Genomic DNA, 19,331 nt, shown 5'->3' with positions numbered 1-19,331 from the left:
AGAGCCCCCAGGGGTGGCGGGTCCGAGGAACACTCCTAACGGCTCTCCCCTCGCCGGTCGTCACCCCTCTCGTGCACCTGCTATAAACATCTCCTTATTCTCCTTCGTTGCCCTGGAGTCGTCCCTGACTCTGAGCGGTGGGCCCTGCTCCCTTCCCGCCGCCACTGCTCCACTCAGATGCTTCGCTGCTTCCCGCGCTCAGAGTTGGGAACCGGGGCAGCAAGGACACGGGGATTCGGGTCCTGGGGAAGGACTCGTTGGGATGCGGTCAGTGTGTAGGAAACACCATGGCCCCCAGGACACTCCGCAAACCACAGACAGCTCTACCAGAGCTAGGTGACCATCTGGACAAGTACTGCTAGGCACCTCCAGAGATTCTGAGGTAAGTGGCCTGGGATGAGGCCCAGGCATCAGGATTTTTACAGCCCCCACCCCCACCCCGGATGATTCGGATGTGCATTCAAGGTTGAGACCGCTGACCCAGACACCTGCATGCGATGCAACAGGACAAACCTTATCACCTTCTCCCACTGCTGGGGACCAGTGACACTTTGGGATGTCACACTGCCTTTTAAAGAAAGAATGTCCCCTTGGATGTGAAATCCAGAACAAGGCTCATCCTCTTGGAGAAGTGCCACCGGCTTGAAAAGAGAGATCAACCATCACCTGTAAAAGATCCCCTGGAACGGCCAGAAAGCACCAATCCCTCTCTAGTGCCTGTGACGCCCGACAGAACGACGTGACGACTGCCAGGTGGGAATGTGGCCGGGATGGCTCCAGGACCAGCGGATGCGCCTCGGACACTGAGCCTCTACTGCTGCCCGCGCGCCTCTGGCACCCACTGCACGCCGGTTGCCTGAGACACCAGGGGCCCGGCTTGCAAGGAGCTGAGACTCCCAGGGGCTGGAGGAAGGAAGCTCCTACTTGTCAGTTAAACAAAAGAATAATCCACAGCCCCCTTTGCAGTGTGTACTTTCACTGTCATCCAACAGCCCATTACCATGTCACAGCACAGCGCACCCTTCCATAGGTCACTTTGTTTAAAATGACATGGATAATGCACATGTCAGCAAGCTGACAGTCCTGGCCGTCCTTCAGAGATAAAAACCTCAAGGCGAGAGCCTGTTCTTATCTAGGGGACATGCATTGGTCTATCATCCAAGTCAGGCAGAACATGATTTCTCCAGAGAGCACTTTTTTCATTTCCTGATTTTAAGGAAATCAAATAAGCACCATTTGTCTTCATCTGAATATGCTTGACCTGCTCAAATGATGATGTCTCGCATTTTATAACAGGCTACATATGCTGAATTCAAATTAACGACAGTACAGAACCAGAGCCTTTAGATCTCTCTTGGAGGCTAGCAGCAGAGAAGGAGGGAAAATTCTGGGCCTGTTGGGAAGATCCCGCCAAACACGAACTGCGGGGTTCTGAGTGAAATCCACAGGCACATAGGAGGTGAAAGGCACGGAATGGGGCTCAAGAACACCAGCTCCACAGGACAGACCCGGAAACCGGGGAGGTCCCATCCCTCGGAGGCCAAGCAATATAGAAACCGTGACGTTCGGGTAACTCTTGATGAGGTTCACAAGGGAGGAATGAAATTAGCAAGAAATTTGACTGAGGGGTGGGGACAGCTAGAAAGAAAGACCAAACGGACAAATAATCCCTTTGCTTCAAGCACAGAAAGTTCACTTTACCGGGCTGTGATCCAATCTTCTGAAAGCTCAACAACTGAGCTCCTTTTCCGGATCCATGTTGAACTGGACGCACAGAGGCTGGCGGCCATCAGCCTCCACACCGAGCGGGTACCTGTGGGAAGAACCGCCCTCCCACCTGGCCGTCCACCTGGGCGGGAAGATAGCAGTTCCCACCTGCCTTGCCCTGCCCACCCCTCGTCCCACGGTAAGATTCCGAGAAACACACCGTTCACATTTCCATCAAGAAGGCCAATATGTACAGTAAGGCGAGAAGAAGCATAGAGGTCAGTAAAAGAAATGAAGAAATGACATTACAAATGCAGGCTAGCAAGTTTAATGTTCTAATCAAGGATTCAAAAACAAAAATCAGATGGCTATTAAAATGCTTTCCTCTTTTAAAATCTGTAAAAGTGAAAACCTGATGACGATATATCCAATATTAACGGGTGTGTTTAAAAAAAGTGGGCCTCACATATTAAATACATTATTTCTTATCACAGGAAACATCGCTGTGTAAATAAAGCTGGTCTTTGCAGAAAAGGTACGGTCAATAGCAGGCTGGTATCCCACCACCCTGTGACCGTGTGCGAGAACCACGGTGCGCGACTCTGCCCACAATGGTGGGGCGGGGCGGGGGGATCTTACCTTCTCTTCCTGGTCACTGTCGCTGTCACACTGAAAAGAAAGATAAGAGAATAAGGGTTAGTGAAAAAATTGAGTAGATTTTTATTTTTGATACAGAAAAAAAAAGAGGAAAGACAAATAGAGGAAATAAAAAAATGCTGCCTAAGCTGTACAGAGTTTCTTCAGTTCAAACGATGATAAACAGAATCAGAAGCGAAATGCTGTGAAGGTGCTCTGTTGACTTCATTCGACGCCTGCGCTCTGTGCCTCTTTCTGTGGTCAGTCTGGCAAGGTGCTGGATCACAATGGTGAGCACCCCCACTGCACGGGAGAGGGGATGCCCATCAAGGAGCCAATGCGGCGGCAGGGCTAAGGTGCATCAAGGTCATTCACTGGGATTCGGAGCAAATTGATATCTTAATGGAGACCTTCTACCTTCAGCTAATGTGAATGGTTGTATCTCTCCCGGTGCTTTTGCACAGGAAAAGAGGTAAGCCTCCGGACACCGTATTCGCTCATTTGGACTTTGGAAGAAACACAGTGGGCAGAGCTCACCAGTTTGTGATGGCTGCCTTTTCTGTGGCTTAGAGGCCCAGAGAAAAGAGGGAATATTCCCTATAAAAAACACACCAATGATAAGAAGCGGTCAGGGAAATAAATCAGCAATATGGGCAAAGAAATCTATTTTAAGACGGTAGAGTCACATTGTAGCTAACTGACCCCAAATTCCAACTGGTCAGCTAAGTTTGGGATAAGCAAAGAACGTGAGTTAACTCAAAACTTGGGCTTCTTCATTAGAGGCAAAGGGGGAAAAAATAAAACCACATTTTCTTTTTAAACCAAGAGTGTTTGTTACCCATTTGATTGCAAAAGGGGGGGGGGAGGATGTATTCTGTCACAGTAAATGTGCAACGGATAAAAATATTCATTCATTCACTCAAAAGTCCTTGATGAGCACTGCTAAGCCAGACAGATACTCAACCAAGCAGGACGCAGGACTGGCCCTAAGGTAGCTTTCAGTTTAGCAGCAGAGGGAAAGCTATAACACTAACACTGAGCAGAGGTGTGGTGTGATGAGAGCTATAGTCCATTAGGATGACTCTTCCCACGGGGCAGAGGAGAGATCATGAGCTGGGGTTGGGAAGAAGACATTGGTCACAGGTGACCAGTTTGGCAACCCTTACAACACTGTCTAAACCAGCATGACACATGGTTTAAGAAAGGGAGGAACAGATGGCAGAGTAGCTCTGAAGGCAGAACCAACAGGACGTGGTAACACATGGATGCGAGAAGCAAGGAAGAGGGACGAGTCTCGGATGATGCCAAGGTTTTTAGTGTGGCCACCTGGACATGGGAGTTGATGTAGCTATGAACAGAAACAGAAAATAAATTTGCCTATACAGCAGTCACTACTGGCTAGATACCCATAGTCATTTGCAAGCCCCTGTCCCCTAGTCTGTAGCTTCTGACATTTTGAGACTGAAAAGGCCAGATAGTCTCTCTTTTCCAACTTTGCTTATAGCTAAGGTGGCCATAAGACACACCGTTGGCTGAGACTTGAGGAAATGTCTGCTGAGGGTTCTGAAAAAATTTTTTTCTCCTCAAAAAAGAAGAAAAGCAAGAAGCACTTGCCTCTTGCCTCTGAACACGACTGAACGAGGATGTGACGTCTGGATCTGTGGTAGCGACTTTGCAAAAATGAGGCAAAAAGCCTAAGTACTAAAACAAGAGAGCGGGGCCAAGAAACGGCCTGCCACAATGGGGCCACTTGAACCAACCTAAGAGCAGCCTACCTCTGGACATTTTTGTTCAGGTAACAGTAAGTTACCTTATTGTTTAAAAACCACCATTAGAGTGCTTTCCATCGAAAGTAACAAAAACTCCATCCGAACAGACAGCGTGCTATTATAAGACATAACTTGGGGACTGCTTCCTCTTTGTAGCTTACACTCTCTACTGTAGGTATTTAGGAACTCACAGCACAAACTTACAGACTGGAGGGCTCTAACCTTTCACTGTCCTCGCCGGCTCCTCAATGCCATAAGGTTATCAGAGTTTTAGTGACTGTGCTTTAACCAAGCACGACTGCACTGTTTTCAACCAGGCTTCCAAACTGAGAAGGTCTAAACTTCCTTTTGCCTGATGAGTAATTTCTCTATTCTGATAAGTCAAGAGAGGTTAGATGAAGACTTTGAAGGCCTAGAACAACAGACAGATGAGGTTCTGTTCTCCTGATTGTGTGACTTTTCCATTGCCTTTGCTTAGGCTTTCGTTGGGGTTCCTAAGTTACGGGCGCAATTTCAAGAGTGACAAGGCATCATTCAGGAGGGCGTGAAAGAGAGAAGCATATTTTGCCAGGCAGACTCCTCTCCCCAGATGATCCCAGCTCGCCTCGCGAGGCAATCAGTGACAGCTGAAGGCCGTGGCATGGCACTTGCCCGTGTCCCCAAGGACTGGTGTGCAGGGGGAAGGAGTGGGGAGCCTGGAAAAGAACTACCGCTGTCCGTGCCCAGCCCCCACCCCTACCGATCCTAACAGCGGTATGTCCCTGGGAATGGTTATTTCTATCAAAGTGTTAAGCTTTCTGCTTTCCAACAGTCCAGTTCTAATTTCAAGGTCCACTTAATTCTGCATCAAGTAATTACTGATATACCCAGAAGCACCTTGTCTCCAGAGTTAAGCATATGGTGAAGAACTGAGACCTACTGGTATCCATTATGGAAGCAGCACGGATGCCAAGCCGATTAAAAATGCTCAGGCTCCCCACACAACATGCCGGGTGAGTGACAGCTCCTCGACAAGGCCGGTCGCAGAGTCTGCCAAAACAGTCTCTGCTGCACTGGGGCCCACATGGTGCGCTGAGAAAACAGTTCCATTTCTGGTATTAAATTCCCATACTGACCCGAGGACTTTGCCGTGAGCTCAGCAGGAGCGCACCATCCAATTTACAGCTCCGCTCTCCGGAGCCTCGAGTGCCAGCCCCTGGCAGAGACGGATGATGGTCAACCCCTCCAGCTCATAAATTATGCAAAGGCAATAAATGCACTCAGCAAACAGCGCCTAACGCTTGCCTAGCCTGGCTCCTGACACACTCTGTAAAAAGCCAGAAGTTCGACACATACAAGAGGTCTATTCCACTCATAAAGGGGGTTTGTTGACAACCCCAGACGGAACGCGAGCCACAGTCCTAAGGAGTCTTTCTGCTTCGCTGGCAGCCGTTTATGGGCCGGCTTTATGAAAAGGAGAGGCTGTTTTATAGAGTCAGTGTGGGCAGAATTCATGGGCTCAAATTCACATTTAATACACTGTACGGCTTTTACACCCCAGGTTCAGTACATTGTGGATTTGGGGCCAAATGATTCCTGGTCTTGAAAGGTTAAAAGAAGAAGTGTCTGCTCCCCAGTCCCTAGATACCCACTCCAATTTACAAGAGTTCACGCCGAGCCACCTCCTGATTCAGGTGTATGTTCTGCATGAGGCTGGAAAATGGGAAAGGCATGTCGAATGCAGAAACAGAGTCCCCGCTGATTCGACCATTTTAAGCATTTTGACACCAGGGTCCCGCATTGGTTTATTAGCAAACAGGTTGCACGCTAACAACCAGCTTGAGGTGACAGAGTACTCCCCGTGACTAGACTTCAAAGCCCTTTGTGAAACGCTGGAAATATTTTCCTCCGTTTTAAAAGCAAGAAATGAAAAGGAACAAGGGGGCCTTACCCCCCAGATGGGAGAGAATTCTTGGTCACTGAGCCTTCAGACACACATGTGAGCCAAACCCGCACAGACAAAAGAGGGAGACAGGAGCATGAAATCCAAGCCACATGCCTCAAAGGCAGAACTCAGAAAGGGCCTAGTGCCTGAGCACAGCACTTCCGGTGACTGGCTCAACTTCACCATCTGTTCCCTCTGGTTTCACAAATTAGAAGTGAGTCTTCTGGGGGCGACTCTCCCTTTTGCACTAAGTCCCACCCTTTAAACACTTCAACCCACCCATGCACCCACCCACCCAGTATTTTCTCCTTTTACAAATTAATGCATATTTTATTGAACGGAATTTAAAAATCACCCACGAACCTGCTGCCCATAGGTAAACAGCTAATACGTCTGTAGAATTCTTTCCAGTCTTTCCTCCATCCTTCACATACACATTTGAAGAAATGAAAATGAACTCCTACTACTTGTACCCTTCTTTGTTTTCATATAATGTGTCAAATATTTTGTTCAATGAGGCAAATTTACCCTGTCACATCACTTTTTTTTTTTTTTTTTTTTTTAAAGGCTGCGCTGCGGGGCAGCTGGATGGCTCAGTCGGTTAAGTGTCTGACTCTTGATTTCGGCTCAGGTGGTGATCTCGCAGTTTGTGCGGTCGAGCCCCATGCTGACTGCACAGAGCCGGCTGGGGATTCTCTCTCCCTCTCTCTCTGTCCCTCCCCGCCCCCATAAATAAATAAATAAACCTAAAAATAAGTATATGTGTGTGTGTGTGTGTGTGTGTGTGTGTGTGTGTGTGTGTGTGTGTGTGTAAAAGGTTGCGCTGCAATCCACTGTATGGATTGTAAATAACCTAGTAAGGAAATTCCGTCGTGCTGCTATTCGGATTGTTTCGACTGAACATATTGGCATTTTCCCCTTGTACACATTCACCAATACTGCTCTTCCCTAGTATCTCCTCATGGCTCTTCCTTCTCTGCATATCCCTTAATTTCACTGTCCCCCCAGAGTTGAATCTGCAGTTCTACTGTTTCTCTGTGATTTCCTGGAGAGCCCTTAGAGTCCCCTAGTTCCATCTACCATTTATATATTGAGACTAAAACATCTCTATGCCTACCACCTGCCAGCTATGTGACTCTGGGAGAATCATTTCAAGTCTCCGCATCTCAGTTTACTTATCTGTAAAATGTGGGTACTAATGGCATTTCCCCCAAAGGAAGGGGAGAAGAGAACAAGTGAACACATGTAAATGGTTCAGACAACACACGGCACAGAGTTGGCGTAGGCAGTAAGTGCTAACTGTTACTAAAGTACGTTTTTGCTTGCTACATCCCCTTCCCGAAGCCCTGCAAACACCTCAGACCCGAGCATCCACCTAAATCCAGACTCGCCCTTGTTTGCTTGCCCCAAGTCTGCCCCTCTCCCGCTGGTATTATCTTCTTCTTATCTATCCCACTCCCATTATCTTCTTGGTAATGCTGTTGCACGTGCAGTCTCAGCGAAGAGTCTGGACACTTCCCACGGCAAGGAAAACTCTTCACAGAGCCTCTGACTCCCGACACCCAGCCACTCCTCCAGCACGGTGCATGTCAAGCTTTCTGCGGAGAAGGACCATTTGTTTTTGTTTTGTTTTCTTTAATTTCCAATACATTGTAGAATATAATAAAAAAGAAATTGCTAGGAAGATGAAAAAGAAAAGCAAAGACATGTGTATATGTGTGTGTGTGTGTGTGTGTGTGTGTGTGTTATTATTAGATTTAAGGGATATGAAATTACTCGACTGAATTGCTATAAAAGTTTCCAAATGCTTATTCTCAGCTGCCACGCCGATCCCCCAGTAGACGGTTAACCAAGAACTCAGGGCGTGGCCTGGGTCTGCACCCACACTTGGAGTAGCACTATCTTAACACACCCCTTGTTGCTGCCACACTCAGGCACAACTGGTCACACCCTCAGGATTTATTATCTTTGCACTTTTCAGTTCCCTCCACCTGGAATTCTGGTTCTCCAAGTTCCTACCTAAAAATATTTGTCTTTGTAAATTAATTCTGGTTCTCCAAGTTTCTACCTAAAAATGTTTAATTTTGCCTTTGCAAACCCAGTTCCCTTAGAATCTTCTAATATGAATTAGGAATTCTTAGAATTACAGTACTCTTCTTAGAATTAATTGTTCTGTCGCCATCTCTTACAAAATTGTATTTTCACTGTTTGCCACAAGACACATCCGTACTACAGAGTTAGCTCTGAGGAGGTAAGAGATAGTGTCTTGGGACATGAAAGGTGCTCACATTGATAAGTTCACCTCATTCTTCGTTAGAATTCTTCAAACAGTGGCTGATTCCAGGTTACATAAGAAACTATGATTTTGAAAAAACAAGTAATTCCAAAGAAAGAAGGTACAGGAAATAATGACTAACTCCACTGCTTAATTCAGCGGGGTGTATGTTTGAGCACAGGGGGCAGTGTTAAAATCATTAGCAGAGCCTAGAGTTGGGGCCAAGAAGGAAATACCTTCCATTAAAAGGCCCAGACAAGACATGATTATGATTTTATTGTACTTCCTCAAAAGCAAACATTTCTCATTTCCATTTGGGAATCTCAATATCTGTGTTTTAAGACGCTGATCCAAATCGAAATAAGTCAAGGTCCGCGACATCTCTCCGCCTCATTCGGAATGAAGGAACAAGATGGAATTCTAGGTACCTCGTGATGGAATGCATTCTTAAGCAGAAAGTGGCAATCATTGAATATATCACATACAATGACATTGAGGAGGGCATTGCTCTCTATTCTGCTCAATGGACCTTGCTGGAACAGTTATTTCGTATCTCAAATCCATTTATCATTGCCACCAAAGATGTCAGGGCTGAACACCATCACTGAACAAAGTTATTTTATTCTTCTTTCTGCCTAAAGGAAATAAGAGGAAAATGAGGGAGAACCCCAACTTGTAAACTACGGCATCTAACATCAAGTACAATTTAACTTTGCTGGTGACAAAACAAATCGATTTCCCTTTGGGGCAGGCGGTTTATCTAAGACTGTAAAGACATCCCTCACCTAAAAGCAATTTCAGAAGAAGCCACCTAGAGAAAACATGACACTTATTTTTTTTTATTTAAAGAAGTAAACTAGCAGCACAGTGACTAGAAACATGCCCACCATCATCTTCCCATCCCTGCAATTCCTGGTACCTGCAAAAACACGCAGTCATTCTGTGCCGCGTACGGCAACTCTGATGTTGTCTGTCTTCCGTCACCTCACAAAGCCCTCGTTTCACAATGTTTACACCGCTCTCCTATCGACTTTGGGCTTTAAGTGAAATTTAAAGCTAGTGGGGACCTTGAAATAAAAAAGAATATTTTCATCCTGAAAATGGTTCACGGTATTCTTACTGATTGTAAAACGATGCCACTGGCCCTCTTCCTTTCCGCCTCAACAACAACTATACCCAATCAAATAAAATAGCTCTACAAAAGCGAAAGCGTAATTGAAACATTTGTTTGCCAAACAGTAACTTAAAAGATGAGAATAAAGCTTCTGACAGTCACAAAAAGAGCACATTAGAAAATAATGTAAGGTCTACCCATCTTTAACTGTGCAGGAGGTAGAGAGGAGAGCAAATCTTCAGAAGCTTCTGGAATTCTGTACTGGTGACCTGTTATTCCTATGGGGAGTTCTCAGAACCTGGCATTTTTGCAAGTTCTCAGCTTGAATGGGCCAGGACTCAAACGGCCAATGTGATCTGAGGGGGCTAGCGGAACACTTCTGATCCCCCTCCAGGGTCTCTCAGATGATCACACATTTTCATTCAACAAATACTTTTAAAGTGCCTATGGTGTTCTAGGTTCATTCTGACCACTCATTAGAAGGACAAATACACAGCCAGAAATCAAGCTGTCCAAATCTGAAGTTCTAAAGGTCACGACTTAATATTCAACATGGTTTGTTTTTTTTTTTTTTCCCCTTTTTGGTCCTTTTTGTCACTTTCAAATCCAGGTATATTTCATAAAACAATCTGTATGTTGTAAATTTCCAGCTAGCTCATTAAAATATTGTTGGGCTTTTGGATGTGGAAGAAGCGGGTATTTCACAAATCTTTGGAGTTCAGCATTTTTTTCCCCTTTAAGAAGAAAGGAAGTCACACTTTGCCAAGTATAAACATACATAAACCCCAAAGATGAAATTTACTTAAAGCCCAGAGCCCACAAGCCTCAGTGGTTGCCAACATGAGAAAAATGAGTTTCTTGTCCAAAGGTAAAACTGACAGTCTAGGGCTGGGTGATTTGTAAACGATCTCTTTTAAGCTTAAGCAACAGATCCTTTGCCTCTTTGCCATTGATTTACTGGTTCTAAGTCATCAATAGCATTAATCCGTACCTGCCTGGGGACCTATTACAAATGACTTTGAAGATGGTGTGAAGTAAGAGTTTATTACGAGACCACAGTATTATTACCAGGGAGACCTTCTCAGCTACGTTCGCTGGCAGTATTATATTTGTGACCCCCTGTGCAATCTTCCCTTTCCAGATCACAGCTGCTTGTTCCTTTGGGTGGGGCCTGAGCCCCCTGGGTTTGCTTCAACTAAACCTTGGTTCTTTTCAGAGTCCTGTGTGAGCTAATAAAACCCCAATTTGCTGATGAGTAAAAAGGAAAAGCATGTTACGGGTTAAAATAATACAAGAGTCTATTTTTTCCGCTGTGTTGTGATCCATAGAAATCACCCTGAGCCTTTTCCCTTTCTTCTCTGCCTGGGAAGCCAATTGCTTTGATTGCAGTGATATGAGCTAGCTAAAATGACTTGCCCTTGCTTGTGAGGCAAATGGAACATGCTAATAGAACTTATCGCATTACCCGATGCAAAAGTGCCATAGCTCATTACTTTAAGATAAAAGGATATCATTGCAGACGGCAAGCAGAATTGACTTTCTGAGGCCCGGCTTGATGATGATTTAATCAACTGCTCTCTTTCACTTCTCATCTCTGCGCCTGTCGGTTTCACAGGTGCCGTTAAATGAGACACTCAGAAAGTGAGCGGAGGGAAAGAAATTGCTGTCATTACTTTTCAAGAAAGGAGGTATGCAAATTTTCGACAGAAAGATTGCGTTCATAATGGGCCTGGTAAAATACAAGGATCATGCTTGACAGGTGAGGGCAAGCCATTCGTATGTCCTTAAAGCGGAGCAGCGGTCCTCCTTTAGAAATGTGCTCGGTGAGAGAAACTACAAATGAGAGAGCAGGCGGGGCCGGGGCCCAGGCGGGGTAGAACCGCACAGGGTTGGCCCAGCTGGTCTGGGTTCTAGAAAGGGGGAGGGAGCTTGCAGTCTTGAGGAAGCCAAAGCCAGATGAGCAGATAACAAAGCCCGGAAGCTCTTCGTCTGCACCAAAATGGCAACCAGCTCTTGCAAAGCACATCCTATTCTCTTTCACACATGGCCACGGGGCCAGTTTGCCTGGATTCAAGTCTTCGCTCTACCACTTACACTCTGTAGGACCTTAGGCAAGTAACTTAACCTTTCTGTGCCTCAGTTTCATTTTCTATCAAATGGGGCTATTGGCAGTACTAACTCCCATGGTTAAGAGCATTTACCTTCATAAACATACACTAATGAAATATTATATATATATATATGTCTATATACATGTATATGTATCTCTCTCTATATATATCATTAAAAGGCATAGAACAGTGCCTGATCCATGGAAAGCACTCAACAGATGTCAAAAATCATGCATGCATTCATTCTTCAACAAAGACTGAGTATTTTTTTTTTTTCCTCAAGAGTATGTGTGCCAGGTGCTGGAAACCTACCTGGCTGTAGTTTCAACAGAACACAATCCTTCATTGATTTTATGTATAGAAGTCTTGCTCCCCTGTCAGACAGTGAGCTCCTCAGAGCACTCTGGTTGTCCCTGGAATCATCACAAGGCCTAGTGCAGTCTTAAGGACCCTAAAAGATGCTAATACCGATTTGATGATTTGTGGATCCCCCTCCCTCCCTCCTTTTATTTATTGCACAGATCCGATACTGCACATAGAGCACAAACCCTTAGAGGAATCTCCTCGTGGCGGAGAAAATCCGTCTCGAGTTGGGATCGCCGGGTGCCCTAGCGTGGGGAAGGAACAGACAGTCTGGCCTGAACCACCTTCGGGAAGGCACAATGGATCTGAATAGATTAAATGATCAGGGTAGTACGAACAGAGATGTTTTTTCATCCACTTCGCTTTCAATAGGTAATTGTTCTATTTTCTCCAACACTCAAAGTAAAAGCATCTTTCTTAAAGTGCCTGTGCCTCTGAGTTCTTTTTCCCCAGGTGATGAAAGTGCTGCAAACCATTCTTCCTTCCGGCCCCCAAGGTTGTGAGGCACTGAATGTGAGGCACTGCTTCCCATGCTAAATGGCACCTACATGATTCAATTTTTGGCCAAAGGGACAGCGTCCACCTCAGGCAAAGGGAGCCGGAGAAGAGTAGTTCTTAGCTGTCTCTTTTGGGGAAGGCTTCCTGAACGAAGCCTGCTTCCTGAAGATGAAGTGCATTTCACATCTTAGCTCTGCAGCATGGCTCCTGCATGGGAGGGATTCTCCATGGGAACTCTCTTAGAGCACCTTTCCCCCTAGAAGAGCCAGCCTACAGCCCACCGGTCATTAAAAGAGAACGTTCTGACAACGGCCCTGGGAGGGAAGTGTTATGGCCCCTCCATTTTCAAGAGGAGAAGTTAAGGCTTCCAGTGGCACAGGCAGTACTTGAACCCAGTTCCGTCCTCCAAAGTTCATGTTCCCAACAAGTAGGACCTAGCGCTGCTCGCTCTCCCACGCTCTATACAAAGACACTACTTGAAAAACATCTTTCGGATCAACGGCTGGGCTGTGGGTGGAGGCGGGCCGAACGAAAGAGGCTGTAATAACCATAAGCAGCAGTGACTGCAGCAGGTGGCCACATTTCTACCCCACTGCAGACAGCTCTCCCTGAAGACGAGGGCCTAGTACAGCACCAGGCTCAGGAAAGGGCGCCAGGTTCAAATTCCGATCCCCCCAACTCAGCAACCACGTGGTCTGGGGAAAGACACTAAACCTCTTCGAGCCTACCTTTCTTGTTTTTTTACCCTGTCAATGGAAATGATACATACTCCACAGAATTTTAGTTAGGATTCAATGAATTTAAACATTTGAAAGCAGCCAGAGAGAAATACTAATAGTTTTACCTTTTCTGTCTACTTCATGAAAGAAATGCTATGTCATACACAGAAATAAGACGGCAACAGTTGTTTAACGGTTGGATTTAATTTCTATTTTTTATGTTTATTTTTGACAGAGAGAGAGAGAGAGAGAGAACACGTGTGCAGGCTGGGGCTCAAACTTGTGATCCGTGAGATCATAACCTGAGCTGAAGTCTGACGTTTAACCAACTGAGCCACCCAGGTGCCACAGATTTAATTTCTTTATAATTTTACTGCCAGACAGGAGATCATATTCTGCAAGAAATCACGCTTGTGAGGTGTTTGAAGACTCACTACTCTATTACACAGAAAGAGAGACAACAACCCAAACAGACAAGCAAACAGAAACTATCATGCCCTCTCAAAGTAGGATAGCAAATGGTTTTATTTCATTGATAAAATACAGGCATGTCTGGGGAGATATTGCAGGCTTGGTTCCACACCACTGCAATAAAATGAATATCGAAATAAAGTGAGTCAAATGAAATTTTTGGTTTCCCAGTGCATATAAAAGTTACATTTACACTACCCTGTAGTAGTCTATTACATGTGCAATAGCCCTATGTCCAAAAAACCCCAACATACACACCCTTAGTTAATAAATACTTTATTGCTAAAAAATGTTGGCCATCGTCTGAGCTTTCAGTCACTTATAATCTTCTTGCTGGTGGAGGGCATCACCTCGGTGTTGATGGCTGCTGACTGATCAGGGTGGTGGCTGTGGCCATTTCTTATAAGACGATAATGAAGTTGGCCCCATCAACAGACTCTTCCTATCACGAACAAATGATTTCTCTGTAGCACGTGATGCTGTTTGACAGCATTTCATCCATAGGAGAACTTGGTTTAAAACTGGAGTCAATCCTCTCAAACCCTGTTGCTGCTTAATTGATTACTTTTGAGGGATATTCTACGTTCTTTGTGGTCATTTCAACAATCTTCAGAGAGTCTTCACCAGGGGTAGATCCCATCTCAAGACACCACTTTCTTTGCTCATCTGGAAGGAGCGACTCCTCTTCCATTCAAGTCTGATCACGAGGCTGCAGCGTGAAGTCCCATTTGCGGGCCCCACTTCTGATCCCAGTTCGCCCACTGTTCCCACCACACGTGCAGCTACTTCCTCCTGAAGTCTTGAACCCCTCAACGCCATCCACGAGGGTTGGATCAACTTCTTCCAAACTCCCATTAGGGTTGATATTTTGGCTTCTTCCTATAAATCACGAATATCTTTATTGCCATGGAGAATGGTGAATCCTATCCAGAGAGGTTTCAATTTACTTTGCCCAGATCCAACAGAGAAAACACTACCTAGGGCAGCTACAGCCTTACAGAATGTATTGCTTAAATAGTAGGACTTGAAAGTCGAAATGGCTCCTTGATTCATAGGCTGTAGAATGGATGCTGTGTTAGCAGGCATGGAAATAACATTAATCTCATCGTACATCTCCATCAGAGCTCTTGCGTGACCAGGTGCATTGTCAATGAGCAGTCATATTTTGAAGGGAATCTGATTTTCTGAGCAGTAGGTCTCAACAGTGGGCTTAAAATATTCAGTAAACCATCTGTAAACCGATGTGCTGTCATCTATCCTTTGTTGTTCCATTTATAGAGCACGGGCAGAGTAGATTCAGCAAAATTCTTAAGGGTCCTAAGATTTTTGTAATGGTAAATGAACACTGGCTTCAACATAAAGTCACCAGCTGTGTCAGCCACTAACCAGAGAGTTGGCCTGTCCTTTGAAGCTTTGAAGTCAGGCACTGACATCTCCTGTCTAGCTATGCAACTCCTCAATGGCATCTTAGAAGGCTGCTCCATCTACGTTCAAAGACCATCATTTGGTGTAGCCACCTTCATTAATGATCTCAGCTAGATGTTCTGGATAATTTGCTGCTGCTTGTGACTCAGCATTTGCTGCTGCACCTTGAAAGTTTATGTTACGGAGCCAGCCTCTCCTTAAACCTCGTGACTGACCTCTGCTAGCTTTAAACTTTTCTTCTGCAGTTTCCTTACCTCTCCCAGCCTTCGCAGAATTGAAGAGAGCTAGGAGCTTGCTCTAGATCGGGCTCTGTCTTAAGGAGATGTTGTGGTTGGTTTGATCTTCTCTCCAGACCATTCAAACTTTCTCTATGTCAGCTATCATTCATGTGTTCCTTAGAAGAGCACTTTCAACTTCCTTCAATAACTTTTCCTTTGCATTTACAACCTGGCTAACTGTTTAGTGCAAGGGTTTTGGCCTATCTTGGCTTTAGACATGCGCTTTCCCGAAGCTTAATCATCTGTAGCTCTTTATTTAAAGTGAGAGATTTATAACTCTTCCGGAAACATTTAGAGACCACTGTAGGGATATTAATTGGCCTAATTTCAAAATCACTGTGTCTCAGAGAGTAGGAAGGCCCAAGGAGAGGGAGAGAGATGGGGGAAAGGCCAGTTAGTGGAGTAGTCAGAACACACACAACCTTCATCTATCAAGGTTGCCGTCTGATAGATTGTTTGTGGCACCCCAAAACAATCACAATAGTGACACCAAAGATCACTGATTACAGATCGCCATTACAAATGTAATACTAATGGGAGCACCTAGCTGGCTTGGTCAGAAGAGTGTGCAACTCTTGATTTCAGGGTCGTGAGTTCAAGCCCCAAGCTGGGTGTGGAGATTACCTAAATAAATGAACTTAAAAAAAAAGCCCAAATATAAAAATAAAGAAAATGTTTGAAATGCTGTGAGAAAAACCAAAATATGACAGATAAATGAAGTGAGCAAATGGCACTGGAAAAATGGCACCGAAAGACGTGCTCCATTTAGGGTTGCCGCAAACCTTCAACATATGTAAAACACCGTATCTGTGAAACACAATAAAGTGAAGTGCAATAAAATGAAGTATGGTTCATTTTTACCAACAAGGAAATATGCTTTAGGATTCAATTTTCTAAGTGCTCCTTTAGGTTCCCGATGCACATTCTTTTGGGTGGATATGGTCTGGATTTATTCCAGGAATAGGAGCCAGTAACCTGTGTATAGGGACTAAAGTAAAATGCATAGATTTAAGAGCTGGGAGTCTACACCTGTAGGTTATGCAGAGTGCTGTAACGCCTTAGGGGCTTCGTCATTAACGAGATGTTCATTCAAATTCAAACTCGCCAAATAAATAAATAGACAGATAGGATGGATATCGAAAATAACAGGTGATGACTGGTACAACTTGGAAGCCAGCCATTTTGGAATCTGTCTAGAGATTCTGACCAATCAGGATTAGGAGCTACTTGAATAGCCCTTTGCACAGAATTTACATATATGCAAGGCCTACCTAAGGACTGATCTAATAAAACCAACCGAGAGAGTAACCTTGGGAAGAGATAAAACTTCTTAGAGCATTAACGCTGGTAACTGTATACACAGGGAGTAGTTGAGAGAATATGACTAAAATGCCTGGCACTTAGGAGTCACACCCAGCAAACAGTCCAACGGACTACTACTCCGCTCGGAAATGCCTGTTCTCTCTCCCATATATATGGAAGCTTCCTCTGACTTCACTGGCCAGAGGTCCACTGCTGATTTCCAGCATCTTCAACACTGTGGTCAGAGTTTGCTTATATTCTGTTCTTCCTAAATCTGACACGTAAAAGGCGCTCAAGGAACATATGTGAAAGAATGAATTCATAAATTATGTTAGCAAACAATCTGAAGGAAGGTGTCATGGGAACTGTTTAATTGAGGAGTCAAGAAATAAATGGGGATGGAGGTCGCCTGGGTGGCTCAGTGGGTTAAGCCTCCGACTTTGACTCAGGTCATGATCTCACAGTTTGTGGGTTTGAGCCCTGCGTCGGGCTCTGTGTTGACAGCTCAGAGCCTGGAGCCTGCTTCAGATTCTGTGCTTCCCTCTCTCTCTCTCTTTCTCTCTCTGCCCTTCCCCTGCTTGTTCTCTCTTTCTCTTTCAAAAAAAATAAACATAAAAAAAAAAGAAATATACAGGGGTGATGGAAAGAACACTAAGGTGTTTGGAAGCGTGGGTGTCTGAGTGTGTGTACAAGAAAGACATGGAAATAATTTCAAGGTAAAAGAAAATCTGAAGAAAATAACAGTACACAGTTGAAGAAATCCAATTTTAAGGTTATTCCTTTAAGAAAATCAGGAAAATCGGGGCACCTGGGTGGCTCAGTCAGTTAAGCGTCCAACTTTGGCTCAGGGCATGATCTCCAGGTTCGCGGGTTCGAGCCCCGCATCACGCTCTGTGCTGACAGCTCAGAGCCTGGAGCGTGCTTCAGATTCTAAGTCTCCCTCTCTCTCTGCCCCTCCCCTGCTTGTGCTCTGAATCTTTCTCTCTTTCTCAAAAATAAATAAACATTTAAAAATTTTTCTTTTTTTTTTTTTTAATTATTTTTTTCAATGTTTTTATTTATTTATGGGACAGACAGAGACAGAGCATGAACGGGGGAGAGGCAGAGAGAGGGAGACACAGAATCGGAAACAGGCTCCAGGCTCCGAGCCATCAGCCCAGAGCCTGACGCGGGGCTCGAACTCACGGACCGTGAGATCGTGACCTGGCTGAAGTCGGACGCTTAACCGACTGTGCCACCCAGGCGCCCCTTTTCTTTTTAAAATAAAAAAAAAAAAAAGAAAATCAGGGAAATCAAAATCCTAAGGTATTTCCTTTTACATTTGACTCACTTCAAGCCAAGTGAAGCAACTGGAATTGAACAGGAAAAGGGAGAGCGGTGCTCTCATGCTGACAGACATAATGGCCACATTGTCAACTTCCCACCCATCAGACTTTGTGTTCTGTTTGTTTAAAATGCAAGACAGTGAAAAGCGTAGCTAATGGGTTAGAAATATGGCTGGAGACAAAGTGATTTACAAATGTAAGAGGGTGGTTCAGGAAGATCCAAAGACATGGTGGGCCGTCATTCTACAGGATCCAAAAACTGATTTCGCTTTCTTTTCCTATCACTTTCGCCCCTCTTAGAATCCATCATGTTCGTAATGGGCATTTTAAATTAAATTGTACCTAAAAACAGTCTTTATTTTAGGATGGCTTGAAAACCTAGTCTTACAAATCATAAACAAGGAAGGGTAGGATTACTATAAATTGTCTGCAAGAAAATACAAATCGCCAAGATAAAAACACCCACTGGTCTGCCAGTCTCAAGTTTCCTGTTTTGACATACTATATGCAGTAATTTGGTACCCACAATCTCTTATTAGAAGATGAATGTGCTATTTTTCTGAATGCTGCAATTACAATAATTGAATTTAAAATGGGGATTGAGTTTCTCTATTTGGAGGAAAAGAATAATTGTGTATTTCTGATTAAAATCAAGGGGACTGAAGAGAGGTTGTACAAATTCCAGCTTCAGTCTCCCTGAGTGACTCCTTATGAGGCCAGAGAAAAGAAACATTCAAAAGCAGAGAAATGGACCAGCACCTCAGCAGCAGGCACTGTCTTTGGCCTCATTTGCTTTGTCTCCTGGCCTTCTGTCTTGATGCCCTTGTGACAGAGGCAATTAGGGCACCACGCCATTGTTACATTTTCAATGGCAGCCATGCTGGAGTTTCCCACTGTGTCAAAAATTAAGAGTTAAAATGCAAGAAAAACAAACATCTCTTGGTGCTGAAAACCCCTGACCCCTTTCAGACTGCCAACATTTTGGAGTAGTTTTTATTTCTTCTTTGTAGGCCCTCTCCTCTGGGCGGGGGAAATATAATGGCAGAAAGAGTAGGGCGAGAAGGAAACTAATGTTATTTTCCAGAGGCCTCAGCTTCTTTTGCTTCTACCAAAAAATTACATAAAAAGCCACCTTTAAGGTGCAGATGTAAGAAAGGAAAAGGGGACTGAGAAAGAAGAGGGCTCTCTTGTCCTACCAATGCCTTTTTATTTTATTTTTTGATGGTACCATTCAGTCTCCTGAAATCCCCATCGGTCCAAATGTGAAGGGGAAATGGAGTCTTACAAGTCCTCATAAATATTCCTTAAAATATAGTTTCCTAAGAAAAGGGAACATTTTGTTTCTAGCACAAAATGACCCAGGGGTTGTCCCTTTATGCCGTTTCCTTTTTTTTTTTTTTTTTTTAAACTGGCT

General features: G+C 44.6%; 1 protein-coding gene across 1 annotated transcript in view; it reads right to left on the bottom strand.

Annotated features, from left to right (window-relative positions):
• Positions 1-2,019: 2,019 nt before the first annotated feature.
• LOC121017828 (autism susceptibility gene 2 protein-like) overlaps positions 2,020-19,331 on the bottom strand; it is a 796,117-nt gene continuing 778,805 nt past the window's right edge. Inside the window, exon 5 of the mRNA XM_040456309.1 lies at positions 2,020-2,376. Within this exon, the coding sequence (XP_040312243.1) occupies positions 2,170-2,376 (207 nt within the window). The 3' untranslated portion in view covers positions 2,020-2,169. The remainder of the gene's footprint in view (positions 2,377-19,331) is intronic.

Source organism: Herpailurus yagouaroundi, unplaced genomic scaffold, assembly GCF_014898765.1.
Source record: "Herpailurus yagouaroundi ecotype Mexico unplaced genomic scaffold, PumYag 216, whole genome shotgun sequence".
Classification (NCBI taxonomy): domain Eukaryota; kingdom Metazoa; phylum Chordata; class Mammalia; order Carnivora; family Felidae; genus Herpailurus; species Herpailurus yagouaroundi.
This window is presented reverse-complemented; position numbering and strand designations above follow the sequence as displayed.